Source organism: Kogia breviceps, chromosome 6 (genome assembly GCF_026419965.1).
Source record: "Kogia breviceps isolate mKogBre1 chromosome 6, mKogBre1 haplotype 1, whole genome shotgun sequence".
NCBI lineage: Eukaryota > Metazoa > Chordata > Mammalia > Artiodactyla > Physeteridae > Kogia > Kogia breviceps.
The window spans coordinates 72,763,744-72,780,711 of record NC_081315.1 but is presented as its reverse complement, the minus strand read 5'-3'; the positions used below and the strand labels follow the sequence as shown (position 1 = coordinate 72,780,711).

The window sequence follows — 16,968 nt, the reverse complement described above, 5'->3', positions numbered from 1 at the left end:
GAGTCGCTTCATATCACAAGTAAAAAATGATAAAAATAATGCGAATACATACAATAAAATTGCATAAAACACACAATGTGTTCCACATCTTTACTACCTGGGCTTATTTAATTGCCAAATATTTTCACTACATACTGTTTTTCTTAAAGTTTGCATAGCAAATAGTGATATTTCTTCAAAGGCTTAAGCCCTTTTCTCCTTAAAGAAAGTTAAAAAGTGTTTTATTTAAATAATTGTACTGTACATATCTATTTTTGCTAGTGTTATATATTCTCTGAAATTTCTATAATGAACATATATTATTTGGCTAATTAAAAAATCAAAGACAAACACTACATTGTAAATCAACTATACTCCAATAAAAATTTTTTTAAAATCAAAGAGACAAAATTAAAATATAGTGATTCATTTAGAACCTCAATTATGGCTCATGTATGTTTAACATTTATACATGCTCACATATCATAAGTGAGTCTTTACCTGTGTCACAAAAAAACTGCCCATCCTAAGAACAACAATGGCAATAAATTATTACAAGATAACAGTCAGGATTCTATAATAATTTCATACCACTTATTTGGGGAAGGATTTGATGGCATTTGAAAGGTAAGAAAATAATTACTTGTTGAATGGACACAGCATTAAATTTTTCTCATACCCAAAAGATTCAATAAACATTTAGTCTTATATCCCCAGACCACTTGTGTCAGATTAGGGCTGTGCAGATAAACAGAACCAATAGGGATTGAGAGAGAGAGAGAGAGGGAGATTTTAAGAAATTGGCTCACACAATAATGGAGGCTGGAAAATTCAAAATCTATAGGATAGGTTGGCAAGCTGGCAACCCAGGGAAGAGTTACAGGTTAAATCTGAAGGTCTGCTGGTAGAATTCCCTCTTCCTCTGGGTAGGTCAGTCTTTTTCCTTAAGGCCTTCAACTGATTGAATGAGGCCCACCCACATTAGGGAAAGTAATCTTAACTTAAAGACTTCTGATTTAAATGTTAACTTCATCTAAAAAGAACTTTAACAGAAACATCTAGAATAATTTTTGACCACATATTTAGGTACCATAGCCAAGCCAAGTTAACACATAAAATTAACATTCACACCACTCATATAAAATGCTATTCAATTTTTCTATGAAATATTTCAGGCACAGAGAAAAGTATATGTGATAACTAGTCTTCAAATATAGCCATCCAATGAACCATGCCTCCCATGTGCATCCTCTTTTTATGGATGTGGTTTGGTCCTATAACTGGATTTGACCAATAGAATGCAATAGGGGTGACACTCTAACTTCTAAGGCTTGTTCTTAAGAAGTTTTGCAGCTAAGTCTGACTCTCCTGAGACCATCCTGTTGTGAGGAAATCCAAGCTAACTAAGTAAGGAGGCAAAAGACAGAGATCGAGAGCGATCTAGTCAACCCTCCAACTGTTCCAGCTGTTGTGTCAGTCACGTGAAGCATTAAGCTATCTTCATAGACAGCTCAGTCAAACCTTCAGAGGACCACAGCCCCAGTTGCCATCTAACTGCAACAGGGTGAGGCACCTCCATGGAGAACCACCAGATGAGCCTGATCAAACCATGAACACTGAGAGATCATCATTAATTGTTGTTTCAAGCCAGCGAGTTTTGTAATGGTTTGTTATACAGCAATAGGTGGTCAGAACAATACCAAAAAGTAATATAATGAAGACTCAAGTCCTAACAACCAGATTTATCAATATTTAACATTTTGCCGTATTTGCCTCATTAGATAAATAATTGAAGTAGCCAATGTTCCTCTTCCTATTCTATTCCTTTCTTCAGAGAGCCATTATCTCTAATTTGGTGTTTATTTTTTCATGCAGGTTTATCACTACATGTATACCCATAAATACTGTAAAACATTATTTTTCATGTTTTAAATTTTGTATAAATGGTAATTTATTGAAGGTATTATTCTGCCACTTGTTTATTTTGCTTACATTATATTCTTGGCATATATCTATATTGATATATACCTGATTTCCTTAATTTTAATTGCTTTATAGTGCTTCATTTACACCACAGTATAATGTATCCATTTCCCTGGTAAAGGATATTTAATCTGTGGTTATTTCCCCACTATTACAAACAATATACTATTGTGTAGGTCCCTTGTTGTGAATATGTATGAGAGCTTCTATGGGCTATAAAACAGGCATGGGATGGCCTCATCATAGGTTATGATCATGTTCAACTTATGTATACGTTTTGCCAAACAGCTTTCCAAATTGGTTGTAATCCCATATTACTCTTGAAACAAGACAATACAGACAGAGAAAGACAGATACTGTATGATCTCACTTATATGTAGAATTTAAAAATTGAACTTATAGAAACAGAGTAGATTGATGGTTGTCAGGGGCTGGGGGTGAGGGAAATGGGGAGGTGTTGATCAAAGGGATTTCAAACTTTCCATTAAAAGAAAAATAATTTTTAAGGATCTACAGTATAGCATGAAGACTATAATTAACAGTACCATATTGTACACACGAAATTTGCTGAGAATGCTTTCACCACACACACACACACACACAAGGTGTGAAACTCTGTGAAGTGATGGATGTGTCAACTAACATTATTGTGGTAATCATTTTATAATATACACATATATCAAAATAAAACAACGAAAATAAATTTTATCAAGTGGTTCTTCAAGGAAATGGAATAAAATCTTGACCTTTCCATTCCCCGGTCATGTAACCATGAGAAAATTATTTAACATTTTTAAGTCTCAGTTTCTTTATCTATAAAATAAGCGAAATAATACCTAACTGTAAACATATTTTTCTGAAGATTTAAATGAGATTAACTATTAATAAAGGATAATTGCTATTATTATAATAAAGATTATTATTATCATCATTATTACTATTGACATAAACAAATCACATATGTCGGGGTTCCCGGGTGGCGCAGTGGTTGAGAGTCCACCTGCCGATGCAGGGGACACGGGTTCGCGCTCCGGTCCAGGAAGATCCCACATGCCGCAGAGCGGAGGGGCCCATGAGCCATGGCCGCTGAGCCTGCGCGTCCAGAGCCTGTGCTCCACAATGGGAGAGGCCACAGCAGTGAGAGGCCCGCGTACCGCAAAAAAAAAATCACATATGTCTTTGTGGCTTAATGAATTTAAAAAATCATTACATACACATTACTTTCATTTTGTTTACTATATATAGTTGAAGGCAGATCACCACTGTTATGTGCTGAACTGTGTTCCCTCCAAATTCATACATTGAAATCTTAGTCCCAAAGCCTCAGAATGTGACTCTACTTGGAAATAGACATTTTAAAAAGGTAATTCAGTTAAAATGAGGTCTTCAGGGTGGACCTTGTAAGGTGTGGTGTCCTTACAAGGAGAGGAAATTTGGACTCAGATGCACACGCATACAGAGAAAAGTCCATGTGACACAGTAAGAAGACGACCACCAATAAGCTGCAGAGAGAGGCCTCAGAAGAAACAACCAAGCTGACATCTAGATGTCAGACTTCTAGCCTCCAGAATTGAGAGAAAGTTAACTTCTGTTAATTTAGCTAAAAAAAAAAAAGAAAAAAGAAAAATAATCAAGACAATATACTTATCATACGATAGGCACTCGGCAGCAAATGTAACGATATGTTTAATTTTGAGCTCTATTGGTTGTGCATAAATTGCCCTTGCTAATCATTACTATTAGATGCTGAAAAAAAACTATCACTCAGTATTTTTTTTCAGAAACTTTGAAAATACACACATGTACATAAATGCAATCAAGGGAATGTTCCTTCTAATACTTAGTATTTTGTATAAAGTTTATAGAATATTCACACACAAAAATACAATCTTGACTCTTTGGAGTCTGGTATAAAATAGTACCTCTGTAATTACTCTGAGAACTCGCTCCAGAATTCAAGGTCTAACAAATAAAAGAATGCTTTGTGCATCATTAGTTATTTGCAACTAAGCCTAAAAGTATTTATTAAATTCATTACTTGGATTCCAAGCCCTTAAAATGTATTCTTTCTACTTATTACAGACTATTTCAATGATCAAATGACGCAAAAGCTGATATTGGAGAGCTAGTATTTCCTATTATAGTTTAAATTAATGTGGGACCTTGGAGACTCTTAAGTGTGGATATACTTTCTTCAATGTCCAACTTGGTCATGGACAATCACAAAAATATTCAATTAATAATTTAAAATATTTACTATAATAGCTGACTCTCCAATTTCATGTATAGAAATTATTTGGATAAGACACACATATTGCTTAAATGTTATTTTCTTTCAAGTAATCTCATTGGAACAACTAAATCTGCATTAACTATATGGCCAAGAAAAATAAACGTATTCTGTAAGTAGTAATCAATTATGAAATATTTATTCAAATAGATTCTGTTAAGGTCCCCTAGCTTATGTCATTTTTGATATAGTAACCATTAAAACAATAGACACAGTATTGGGATGTCTTAATAATAGAGATAAAAATCTACAACTAGACAATAATAACAGATTAGCAAACAGGTAAATTTTTGTAGAAGTGTTGTTTTAATACAAATGAGGAAAGGCATGATTAGAAAGCATCAAATCAATTCTTCTCACCTATCCTAAATATATAGGAGAGAGAAATGCATTAATGCAAAAATAGTCAATAGCTCCTATATTCTCAGAATTGAACTATTTCAACTAGATGTATATCCACAAGCCTTCAGAATTTAAAGCAGTAATTCACATCATTACCCTCTTCCAATAGTTAAAATTGGTTCAATCTTTTACCAAAAATAATTATAGAAAGAGAAACAGGTTGAACTCTTACAAATTATTCATTTTATTATCATCCCAAATTTTTGTGTACCAATCTAGTTGCCATTTAATAAATTGATAAAAATCAGGCTGAGTACTTTCAAAGGAGACTCAAGATCTACATAATAGTCTATAGAAACTGGCAATGGATAACTTTATCAAATGGGATAGAGATGTTTGTCACATATTAGTTACAAATGTTTGTTTGCCTGTTTGGTTGACTGTTCTGTTATATATGTCATCTTTTACATTAAAACATTAGTCCATACTATGGGTGTTCATAGCCTTTGAGAATCTGATAACAGTTTTGAAGAGTCACACAGAAAAAATGCACATGCTTACATGAATACAAAGTTTTGTATTAATTTTCAGGACATTTCATAGGCATTGTGGACAAAGTGTCCATCCTAAGACTTTAGCAGTAAGGTGATCTGTATTACTTGCATCCCACCATATCAAATGTAGACCTTTATGATACATTTATAATATGTTGCTGACTTAACATAATGATGTTTGGGGTTAGTGCCCTTGAATATAGCAATCAAAGACTTATGTCAACTTTAAAGACGCAAGTTATAGGTACAATTTTAATACCTTCATACTTCTACACAGCTATATACAGGAAAAGTTCACTCACAATCTAGGCTATAATGGATAGGAGTTTATATGGAAAATAATAGAATATTTAATGATATTTGTAGGTGAAAGTAAATTGTAATTTTTTTGAATACTGGATTTATTTTAAAACTCATAGAGACAAGAAATATATATATATGTATATATATATTTTAAAGATTTTAGACAGCAAAACCCAACATATAACCTTAATAATATAAAGGTAGCATAAATGAAAGGCTGTGTTATAAAATAAAATGAGATATAAATGTCTCTACTGTTATCTTCAGCTGATCTTAAGTATTATATACCAGTTAAGAAAAATATAATTGGAAGTAGCTACATAAAAGGAGGAATCTTCTTTTTATCCCTTTGAAGGTTTTAGTTTCCCATACTTAAAATTGGAATTTTAAAGATAATTTGTCTTTAACTATGTGGAACTTTTTTTCCTAAGACCATTGATTTCTATTCTTTATATATATATATACATATATTTAAGTGGAATTGTAAGGAAAAGTAGAAAATACTGAATTAGGTTTTAGAAAGTATAGGAAAGCACTAAGATTGGAGAAATAATATACTATGATATAATAATACTATAATGTATTAGCAGCTTTTATGTGGATAATCTGAGGAGACAAATGCTTTCACAGCATATTTGGGGAATACACTAGTATGTCCATTTTTTTCTCCAAGAGAGTGAGCTTGAATTTCATCCAAATTAATTAAGATGGATCTGGAAACAAGCGATTCATTCATTTGTTTAATTGTTCATTCAATAAATATTTATTGTCCTTGTACTAGGTGCCATGCACTCTAATAAGAGAAAAAATAAACTCAGATAAACAAAAATCACCCAGCCCTGGCCCTCAAGGAGATTACAGTCTTTAAGAGAAGAATGATACAGATAGAATTAGGATGAAGTATAATAAATGCCATGAAGGAAGCAATATACAATATTATGAGAGTACATACCTCTGGCTATTATGCACTTTTGGCAATCAGAAAAGGCTTCGTCTTTGCAAGAAAACCTTTAACCAGGAGATTGAAACAAACAAACAAAAATAAACAAGCAAAACTTCCATACTCCCTTGGTTTGATTGTTTCCATATCAAATCAGTCCACCAGTCATCAAACTTTGAACAAACTGTCAAAGTCCTAAACAGAACATAATTATTGGTAGTGACTGGTTCCAGGGACCTAACTTTACAGAAATTACTTAGGTTATTGATCCATCATATAAACATTTCCATATGCATCACTATTAAGGTGAAAGACACCTTTTCCCCTTGGAACCAATAATTAACATTATTGAAAGTTCTATTGGAAGTGCATATCTCTGTTCAATAAAACACTAAAGTTATGGTGCTTAGTGTTCCCTTGCAAGTCATTAGTGAACTGTGAGGCTTCCTTTCTATTTTAATCTCTCTCTGTCTCTCTCTCTGTCTCTGTCTCTCTCTCTGTCTCTCTCTCTCTCTCTAACACACACACACACACACACACACACACACACACACACACACACACACTTTCTCTTTTCCTGCTCTCTCCTCTCCCCAGCCATCCTTTCCCCATCCCTGAAGCATTCTGGAAGTCAAGTTAGCTCTGTTGTGAAAGAAAAAGAGCGTCAACTGTCTCAAAAAGTGCAAGTGATTTTGACCAGATGTCCTTTTTCTCCACCTTTTTTCTGCCCTCCAGAAAAAGGATGGAGTAACAAAGCAAAGGGCTTGTGCGTGCCAGGCGGCTACGGGTATCATAAAGGAATTTGGTATCTTTGCAGCAACAGCTTGGCAAAGGAGTTGACTACGGAATGAGGCTCAAGTCCACTTCCTAACAGTTTGGTGAGAGTCCGCCCAGTGAGTTGCAACCCCTTTTACCAGGACGAACCTTCTTTCCTTCGGCGCCCCCCAACACCTGAAGGGGAGAGTCCCAGAGGTTGTTTCCGTCCAGATTTGATCCCCTCTCCCTATTCTGGTCTCCCACTCCCCAGGCCAGCAAGCCCTGCCACGTCGCCCTTTCTCCACCTCCAGCCTTGAAAATGGGTACAAACAGGTCCTCAAACAGCCTGAAGAGAGAGGAACTTCAAAGGTTCAATCCACATCCCAGCGGGAGGGCGAAGTGGAGGCTAAGCTTTGCTGTGGGCGGGGACACACCTGTGGTGGGGCGTTGCGAGCGCGAGGAGGGGCGGAAGCCGCTGGTTCTGTTCCCCGGGGTTAAAGGTCGGAAACAACTTGGCTCAGCCCTTCTGTGCCAGCGCCCCAGGGTTAACCCCAGCAGGTTCGGGGTGCGGGCACGAAAGGGTGTGAAGGGGATACACAGCTCTCCATACACTGGAGAGCTCGGCAAGGAAAGGAGGGGGCGAGGCAAGGCAGGAACCGCCTCCCCGGCCCGCGTGCACACACGCGCCCACCGCGGCTGGGGCTGGCTGAGCGCAGGCGAGTGTGAGCGCGGGCGAGTGTGAGCGCGAGTGTGCGCACAGCCGCGGAGAGCCTCTGCCCTCGCCTCGCACCCTGCTCAGGGCATCTGGAGAGCCTGGAAACCTGAACAGGCTTAAAGTATGGCATGTTGCAAAGATGGTTTCTGCCAAGAAGGTACCCGCGATCGCGACGTCCTTCGGGGCCAGTTTCGCCCTCCTGCACTTCCTGTGCCTGGCGGCTTGGTGAGTTCCCCGAGGTGCTGGGGGCCAGGGGAAGGTGGAGAAGGGGCCAGCTCTGGGTCCCCTCTGGCCGCCAGCCCCCTTTCCCCCCCAAGGGCGAATTAGACCCTCTGGTCTCCGCTGTAAGGTCAGAGGCCCGGAGCCGGGCTTTGCTCTGACCACGTAGACGCCTAGAGCAAAAGGGGCGCGGGGTGCAAGAAGAGTGTGGATACTGGGCTCCGTGTGCGCGGGGTGCGCCTTTCCTGACCATTTCTCTCTCTCGCCCCCTCCACCCTGCCTCCTTTAGTTTGGGGCAAGAGACTCTCTTCCTAGAAGATAAATCTGTTTCCACCTGTTCGCTGATCAATTCTTAAAATAACCCCCTCCTCCCCTGTTTTTTTTTTTTTTTTGTGTGTGTGCGTTTGCAGTTTAAACGAATCCCCAGGACAGAACCAAAAGGAGGAGAAATTATGCCCGGAAAATTTTACCCGCATCCTGGACAGTTTACTCGATGGTTATGACAACAGGCTGCGTCCTGGATTTGGGGGTATGAACGATTTCAAACGCGCAAGTGTGTCCTGTGTGTCTCTCTCTGCGTCTGCCTGTCTGTCTGTCTGTAGGAATATCATTAGGTATGCGTCGCGTGCAAAAATGAAAAATCTCTCAATCTCTCCCTCTCTCCCTCTTTCCCTTTCCCTCTCCCTCTGTCTCTTTTCTCTCTCTCCCCCCTTTTGATGAGACCTCTGACCAGAAACCCGCCCCCACCCGTACTTTCCCATCTCCCTGCCCCCTCAGAAGCTTGGCCTCTCCCGAATACTAATTACCTTCCGGGACCTGACAGCCGGGTGGGCGAGGTTGAAGGGGAAGTGTCCAAAATGGGAGCTCAAGGCTCAGCTGCCCTGCTGCGCTGCGCCCTGAGAATGGACGGCCCCCTAACCTGGCCACTGCTCAGAGCAGGTTACACTTGAGACAGCTGATCCGAAGTCCCCTGTCCTCCCACGTGGAATCAGCCCCTCTGCTAAAATCTCGACCCTGTTCTGCCTAGGACATGAATCAGGGGCACAAGCTGCCTGCTCTCCTAGAGAACCCAGTCCTTTCCTATTCTTTTCTACCTTGGGATGAAAGTACTTTATTTGGAGAGGTGGCATTTACTACCCTCCTAAGACTTTGGAGTCGGGTATTTCTGCTTTATTTCTTCTTTCAGTAAATGTGTATAAAGGGTCTAATAGAGGCACATCATTAACAGCACTGTTGTTCTTTTCCATATTCATAGTCCCTTTGCTTATGTAATGAGAATCTATGTGGCAAGCATTGTGCTAGGCACCAGGTTCACAGAAATCTCAAGATATTATGCTTAACCTCAAACACCCTCTCAGTCCAGTTCAGAGAGTGAACATGTGTCTTCACCCAAAGTGTTGGCCCATGGCTTCTCACCACCAAGTTCCTGTTCTTCCCACTACTCTGAGCTAGTTACCCTCTTGGGGAATGAGTTGAATAAGACATAGGCTCTATCTTAAAGGATATAGATACTTTACCGTTTAACCCTCACAGCAACCCCCAAAGAAAGCTATTACTATTCCTATTTTACAGATGAAGAAATTGAGGCTTGGAAAGATAAGCGACTGGTCCAAGTTCACAGTTAATAAGTGGAGTGGGCAGTATGTGAACCCAGATCAGGGTGTGTATTTAAAAGACAAACCCATGAAGACTGGGATGCTACCAGATGCTCTGTGATGAGTATCATAATATTAGAAGCACTGAAGCATTTCATTTAAGCTTCCTATGAAGGGTGTTTAAGAGATAAGAAGATGGGGAGTGTAGAAGGTAAAAGGGAACAGGATGTTCCTGGGAAAGAGTATAGAATTAGACATTATTTCAAAGGTGTTTGGTCCCAGCCTATAAAGAATTGTTGGAAATAAAAGAGAAGTGGATAGATTAGAGCTGGATGAGTCTTTAGAGTCTGTCTGGTCTTGTTCTCCTCAGTTAACAAAGGAGAACACTGAAGATTCAGAAGAGAAAGTGATTTATACAGGAAACAGCATATTAATGATAGGCTGGAATCCGGTCTTCTGGAATCAGGAGCCATTTTTTTTTCTGGATTTTATTGAGAAGGTTACAGGGCGCCACTGAAAGTTTTATTTCAGTTTTTGCATGTTGACTGTGATAAAGATGGATGAGAAGGATGAAAGATTCTCTTGGTTCTTTTCACGTTGCCTCTCCAGGGGTAGGATGCTTAGCACCGCATTTGGCTTCATGCAAATCTGAAAAGAGGCTTCCTTACAGAAGTGAATCATTTGTCAATGCACGATCTTTCATAAGTGACTGGGAAATTATCACTTTAGATTAAAAATAATTTTGTAGAGAAGGTTTCAGATGATGTGATGCCATTTAAGGCTATATTATATCAATAAAAGATGATTTATCTGCCCATAAAGTTTTTAAGCTTGACATTTCAAGTAAAGAAAAAAATGATGGAAGTATGAAATCACATGTAGTTTAAATATTCATTAGTGAATTGATGTCCCTGAACCTAAATTAAAGTGAAAAGTTATCATTGAAATCATATGGTTTTATTATTTAATGTTGAAAATTAAAATCATATCTATGCAGTTGGTTATACTGCAAGTTATAATACAAAAAGAAGAAGGGATCCATTGGAGTTGCATCTTTTTTACCAACGACCCTCTCCCATGATAATAGATAGACAATAGAATGAATGAAATCAACCTATGTAAGACATTGCTGGATTTTGGTTAGCTGCAGTACTGCTAAAATGTTTCAAGGGCAATATTAGTCATCTTATTTGTCTCTGCCAAGTGATCTTCATTGCCCACCTGGAGATCCTTTTATAGCTTTATGGGAAGGGATTGAATTCATGTTACTTTAAGTATTAGCAGTTGATTAATTATTAATAACTTACCATGTAGCACAATTTTGGGGGTTGTTGCTCATAAATATTTGTGGTAAATGTGATTCATTTTTTACAAGTGGGTCATTCTCTGTAAATACGTAGTATTCCAAATGTGACAGAGGAATAGTAATTCTCACCTGCAGAAAATGTGTAATCTGTTTACAAGATGTTATAAATGAGCATCACTGAAAATAATAAGAAAAATCATTGCTAGCAGAGACTCTTGGATGCCACAGGTATGATCCCTTCTTTGGCATTTTATACTTTGTGGAAAGTTTGGCATTTTATAAATGAAATGAAAACAATTCCGATTTTGACCAGTGTGCTATAAATACAGATTTACTCCCTGGTTCCTTTAATCCTACTTGCTCTCTGTAGAGCATTTACTTTATATCTGTTTATACAACTTAGCAGTGTTCCATATAAAATAAAGCTAAAAACAAAGATCTGAATTGAAATTGGAAGGTTTGTGATTGCTCAGTAGGCTAGGCAAGGGTTGAAATAGATTTGGAAATGAAATTATATATTTTTAACTCAGCAGCACAGATTGCAATGGGGAAGTAAAAGGAACTGAAATGGTTCTTGCTTTTCAGCCCTCCAAGATCTCCTTTCCCTTGTCTCCCACATTCTCCATTAGAGAAGGAAAGGGGAAAGGTGAGAAGGGAAGGAAGGAGGCAGAGTGAGAGAAGCTAGATTGGGACATCTGAAGGGGTACAGTTCTTCCAGCCGTTGACAAATCAGTCTGCTACCATCCAAAAGTAACTTGCACCTGCTTAGAAGCAGCACACAATAAACCATTCCACAAAGGAGCTAGAAAATCATCCCCTTGGCTGGTATCCACTTTTCAACACTGTTACACACTGTCTTAAAAATACATAGCTAAGGTACTAACCACCAGGAGATAGCTTAGGAAGCCAGCCCTTACCCATTTATTGAAGGATTATACAACCTTTTGTGCATGTCAGTCTTTTGACGCAAATGATCTGGAATAATAAATGCTTCCAGATACATATAAACGAGATGAGTGCCTTAGATCATCTTCTACGATCTGTCTGAAATGGCAATGGAGCACTTGGGTCAGTTTTGCAAGGTTGTTCATCAACACAGTAGGACTTCAGATGAGTAGAGTTTTCTACAGTTTTGAAAACATTTTCACATACAGTGTCTAATAAGATTATCACAACAAGGCAAAAAGATAAGCAGGGCAGGCATCATCCTTCTGTCAGAGAGGAGGCTGAGAAAAGTTGCAATGAGTTACCCAATAACCCTGTAATTGACAAGTAATTGACAAGCAATTGACAAGGCCAGAACTCACTTCTCACTCTTTAAACACTTAGGCAGCTGGTCTTCTGCTACAACCACTTTTAAGACTTTTTTGCATCCTTCTGTTGAACAAGAGTCAAAGTTTCATTAACAGACCTTCTTGTTACTAAGTAGGTCATTAAAATAAGCAAAACTACATTTCCCCCAGAGGAGTGAAATGAGAACTTTTATTTTAAAGCTCTAATAACATTTTAAAATGGAAAAGCAAACATTGGGGGAGAGTATACACTTAGGTAAATTTGGAAGAATTTTCCCACAGAAATGAAAACATCTTTGCAGTGGTTTCAAATGATCTATATCTCAACCTAAAAATTAAATTGATGTGCCATGTGCTAGCTTTATTAATTGAACATTGAACATTGAGAATATATTTTTTAAAGTATATAGATGAAATGAACACTTGAAATGCCCAGGGCAACAGAAAAATAAAGCTTCATTCTCTTCTGACTTGTCACGTTCATTCATTCATTTGTTGAACTAATAGATAGAGACTGTTATGTGCCAAGAACAATGTTAAGTTGTGAAGATATAATTCTGAATCAGATACAGGCTAAGCAGTGTAAAGAGATAAAGATAACAAGGACATAAATAACAAAGTAAATAAAGACAATGCTATGGAACAATCCAATAGTATGCTAGAATAAATCAGGTGAGAGATCTATTTCAGATACAGTGGACAAGGAAGTCTTTTAAGCTAAGACCTAAAGGTGACAGACATGGAAAGAGTAAGCAAAAGTTGTTCTCAGGCAGCAAAAAAAGCAAGTGCTAAGATCCTAAGGTAGATAAATTGGTGAGATTTAGACAGTGAAGGGTGTCCAGTGAAGGGTGCCTGGAATCGAAAAGCAAGAGGAAGAATCTCACGGGACTAGCTTGGAGTTGTTAGCAGAGGCCAGATCATACAAAACCTTTGGTAAAGGAGTTTCCTTTTATGAACCTGGACATCATTGGAGATTTTTAGGTGGAGGGAATGACATGGTATGACTTAGATTGTAACATGATTCCTCTGGCTGCTACATAAGAAAAAGAAAGGCTTAGATATGAAGTTGGAACAATATTAGAAGCAAGGAGACCAATGAAAAAAACTTTTTATTCCTTGGTTCTCTCCATTAAGTTAATGGTAGCTTGGAATAAGACAGTGGATGTAGCAAAGACGAATATAAACGGATAAAAGTGAGATCTATTTTGAAGGTATAATTCAGCAAAGAATTGGTGATGGATTCCATATAGGTGGTAAAGGAACGGGAGAAATCAAAAATGACTTGTGGATTTTTTTAATAAAATGGACAGAGAACAGTGTTATTTAAATTGGAGAGGATTGGAGGAGGAACAGTAATGGGAGGGAGGGTGAAATCAAGACATCCATGGATATGTTAAGCTTAGGATATATGTGTGGCATCCTAGTGATTGTACTTGTCTGGATATCAGAGGAGAGTTTTGTCTGGGGTCATCAGTATGTAATGCTGTGAGAATAGATGTCTAGAGAAGAGTATAGAAAGAGCAGAGAAAGGAGCCCACAGCCAAGCCTCAAGGAACATTGACAACTGAAATAAGGGCAGAAAACGTAGAATTGTCAAAGGAGAATGAAAAGGAGTAGGCTGTGATATAGGTGAGCACTAGGAGAGTGCGAGTTACAGTCAAGAGAATGGAATATCTTAGGAAGGAGGTATGAGACACCTCTCAAGTTCTTCTAAGATATTAAGTAAGATAAGAACTGGCCACATGGAGATATTTCATTTTATTCACTTTCATCAAAAATTCATTGATCAGGGCTTCCCTGGTGGCGCAGTGGTTGGGAGTCCGCCTGCCGATGCAGGGGACACGGGTTCGTGCCCTGATCCGGGAGGATCCCACATGTCGCGGAGCGGCTGGGCCCGTGAGCCATGGCCGCATGGCCTGCGCATCCAGAGCCTGCGCTCCGCAGCGGGAGAGGCCACAGCAGTGAGAGGCCCGCATACCGCAAAAAAAAAAAAAAAAAAATTCATTGATCATATAATATATGCCAGGCACTGTTCTAAGATATCACTGGGGATACACTGGTGAACAACGGAGACACTGTTTTCTGCCCTCCTGAGCTGATACTCTAGTGGAAGAGACAGAAAAGGAGCAACAGAAATAAGCCAAATATAGAGTATGTGAGGTGTTGATAACTCCTATCTAGTAATGCAAAGCAGGGGAGGAGGTTGCAATTTTAACTAGAGTAGTAAAGAGGGAAGACTTGAATGAAGTGATATTTGTTATTTATTTATTTATTTATTTATTTTTGGCTGCTTTGGGTTTTCGTTGGGGTGTGCAGGGTTTCTCTAGTAGCGGCGAGCAAGGGCTACTCTTCGTTGTGGTGCGTGGGCTTCTCATTGCAGTGACTTCTCTTGTTGTGGAGCACGGGCTCTAGGTGCATGGGCTTCAGTAGTTGTGACATGCGGGCATAGTGGTTGTGGCTTGTGGGCTCTAGAGTGCAGGCTCAGCAGTTGTGGTGCATGGGCTTAGTCGCTCCGCGGCATGTGGGATCTTCCTGGACCAGGGCTCAAACCCGTGTCCTCTTCATTGGCAGGCAGATTCTTAACCAGGGAAGTCCCTGAAGTGATATTTGAACTATGATTCAAAGTAGATTAGAGCATAAGCTGCATTTGGGTGGGGTCTTCTGGTTAGAAGTAACTCTACGTGCGGACATGGTAAGCATGGAATTGTCACTGCAGTGAAGGTAACAGGGCTGAGGAGTAAGAAGGGGTCAGTGTGATATAAGGATGAGGTAGTATAAATCTTTGCAGGCTGGTGAGAACTTTGCTTTTACTCTGAATCATATCAGAAGTAAATGGAGGGATTCCATTAGGGGCGAGACCTGAACTGGTTAATTTTCTAAGGCTCACCTTGGTTGCTGGATTGGGAACAGTGAGTCAGGGTCAAGGGCAACTGCAGAAAGGTTTTTAGGATCAACCAGGCAAGAGATGATGGACATTTTGACCAAGTTGGTGGCAGAGAAGTTTGTAAAATCGTAAGAAATGGTTGGCTTCTGGCTATTTTTCAAAGTTCTAGTCTACTGGTGACAGCTAGAATATGGGATGTAAGAAAAAGGGAGGTGTCAGGTGTCACTCCAGAGTTTGGGACTTGAACATCTAGAAAAATGGAGCTGCCAAGACTGTGGCAGAAGCAGCTTAGGAATGTGGCTGAACAATTTGTATGTGAATATGTTACATTTGAGATGCTCATTAGATGTAAACTGAAGATAGGCTTGGGATTCAGGGATACTGGGTATGTCAATAATGTATGGTATTTAAAGCCATAAAACTAAAGAGATCACCAAGGAATTAATGGTGATAGGGAAAAGGTACAAATATTGAGCTCCGAAGTCCCCAGTGTTAAGAGGTGGGGAAAGAGGTGGAGGAATCTCTGTCCCAGGAAGACTGAAAAGTAGTGACCTTTGAGGTAGGAGGAAAACCTCAAAGAGAATGTACATACCAGATGTTAAGTAAAGAAAGAAAACAGTATTTCAGTGTGGAGCAGGATTGGTCGATTATGTCTGATGCTCCTGGCAGACAAAGAAAGATAAGAACATAAAATGGACCACTAGATTTAGCAATATCTACATTTTCAGTGAGTTTGACAAGGGCAGCTTTGGTGGCATGATGAAGGTGAAAGTCTGACTGCGTGGGTTCCAGAAAGAATGGGAGGAGTTTCTTTCTGGGCATTTTTACAGAGGAGCAGAGAAATGGGCTGGTAAATGGAAGGAGAAAGTAGCATCAAGAGAGCTTTTTTAAAAATGAGAGAAATAAGATTTTTTTTAAAGTTTGTGGGAAAAGTGCTGTGGATAGGGAAAAACTGGTGATATTGACAAAAGGAATTTTAGTGGATCCTGAGCATGAAAACTAGATTATAATAGATGATGGCGTGAATAGAAAGGGGAGAATTCCAGGCAAGAGGCATAGGTTTTTTTTTTTTCCCCCAGAAGTTTAAATACGAAAGAGAATAGAAAGAGGGAAGGTTGCCTTTTTTAAAGCTGTTTGTGTACCACTGGAAATAGACAAGTAGAGAATAATATTAGAGTGGAGGGAAGGGATAACTGAAAGAAAGATGCCTGTGTGACAAGAAGAGACTGTAGAATCCAGAACACAAATTTACTTTCTCATGCTCTTAGTTTAAGAAAAAAGATGTACTGGTGCTAATATATATTTACAGGTTCTTTAGGGCAAGAATATACAAAATGCATTTGTTGTTTCCTAAAATAAGCACTAAAAATCTAGATATAGGTTATCAATAACTTCGTGGACATTTAGATGATATTTCACTGGGATGTTAGCTTTCTTTTAGATGAAAAAATACATCAACTTGCATTTCGTATACATTAAAACAAATAGCTGCTTTATTGTCTAGGTCTTTTTTATGTATTTATTTTAAAAAAGCTTCTGCTGCACAGAACTGGATTCTGAATTAATAATCCAGGGTTCATGACACACTCCCATGATTGGTCCACATATCTGTGGACCTTCTTTTTATCTATCCATCTATTCATTCATTTACTATAATAAAATAAAACCCACTTAAATAATTAAACCTTGACAACTTACTCTACTATATGATCTCCATCATCCTATTTGCCTGTCTTCCCCACTCAAAGTAACCACCATTCTGAGTCCTTTTTAAATTATTGCATAGCATGGGACTTAAAGACTTTAAAAA

The 16,968-nt window shown here is 38.7% G+C and overlaps 1 protein-coding gene across 2 annotated transcripts in view; it reads left to right on the top strand.

Moving 5' to 3' along the window:
• Positions 1-7,520: 7,520 nt before the first annotated feature.
• The window catches only part of GABRA4 (gamma-aminobutyric acid type A receptor subunit alpha4), an 84,895-nt gene continuing 75,447 nt past the window's right edge, over positions 7,521-16,968 (top strand). The window contains exons 1-2 of one of the 2 annotated variants that reach the window (XM_059065965.2): positions 7,521-8,087; positions 8,492-8,610. In XM_059065965.2, the coding sequence (XP_058921948.1) occupies positions 8,002-8,087; positions 8,492-8,610 (205 nt within the window). In that variant the 5' untranslated portion in view covers positions 7,521-8,001. The remainder of the gene's footprint in view (positions 8,088-8,491; positions 8,611-16,968) is intronic. The other variant, XM_067036043.1, reaches the window with a different exon arrangement.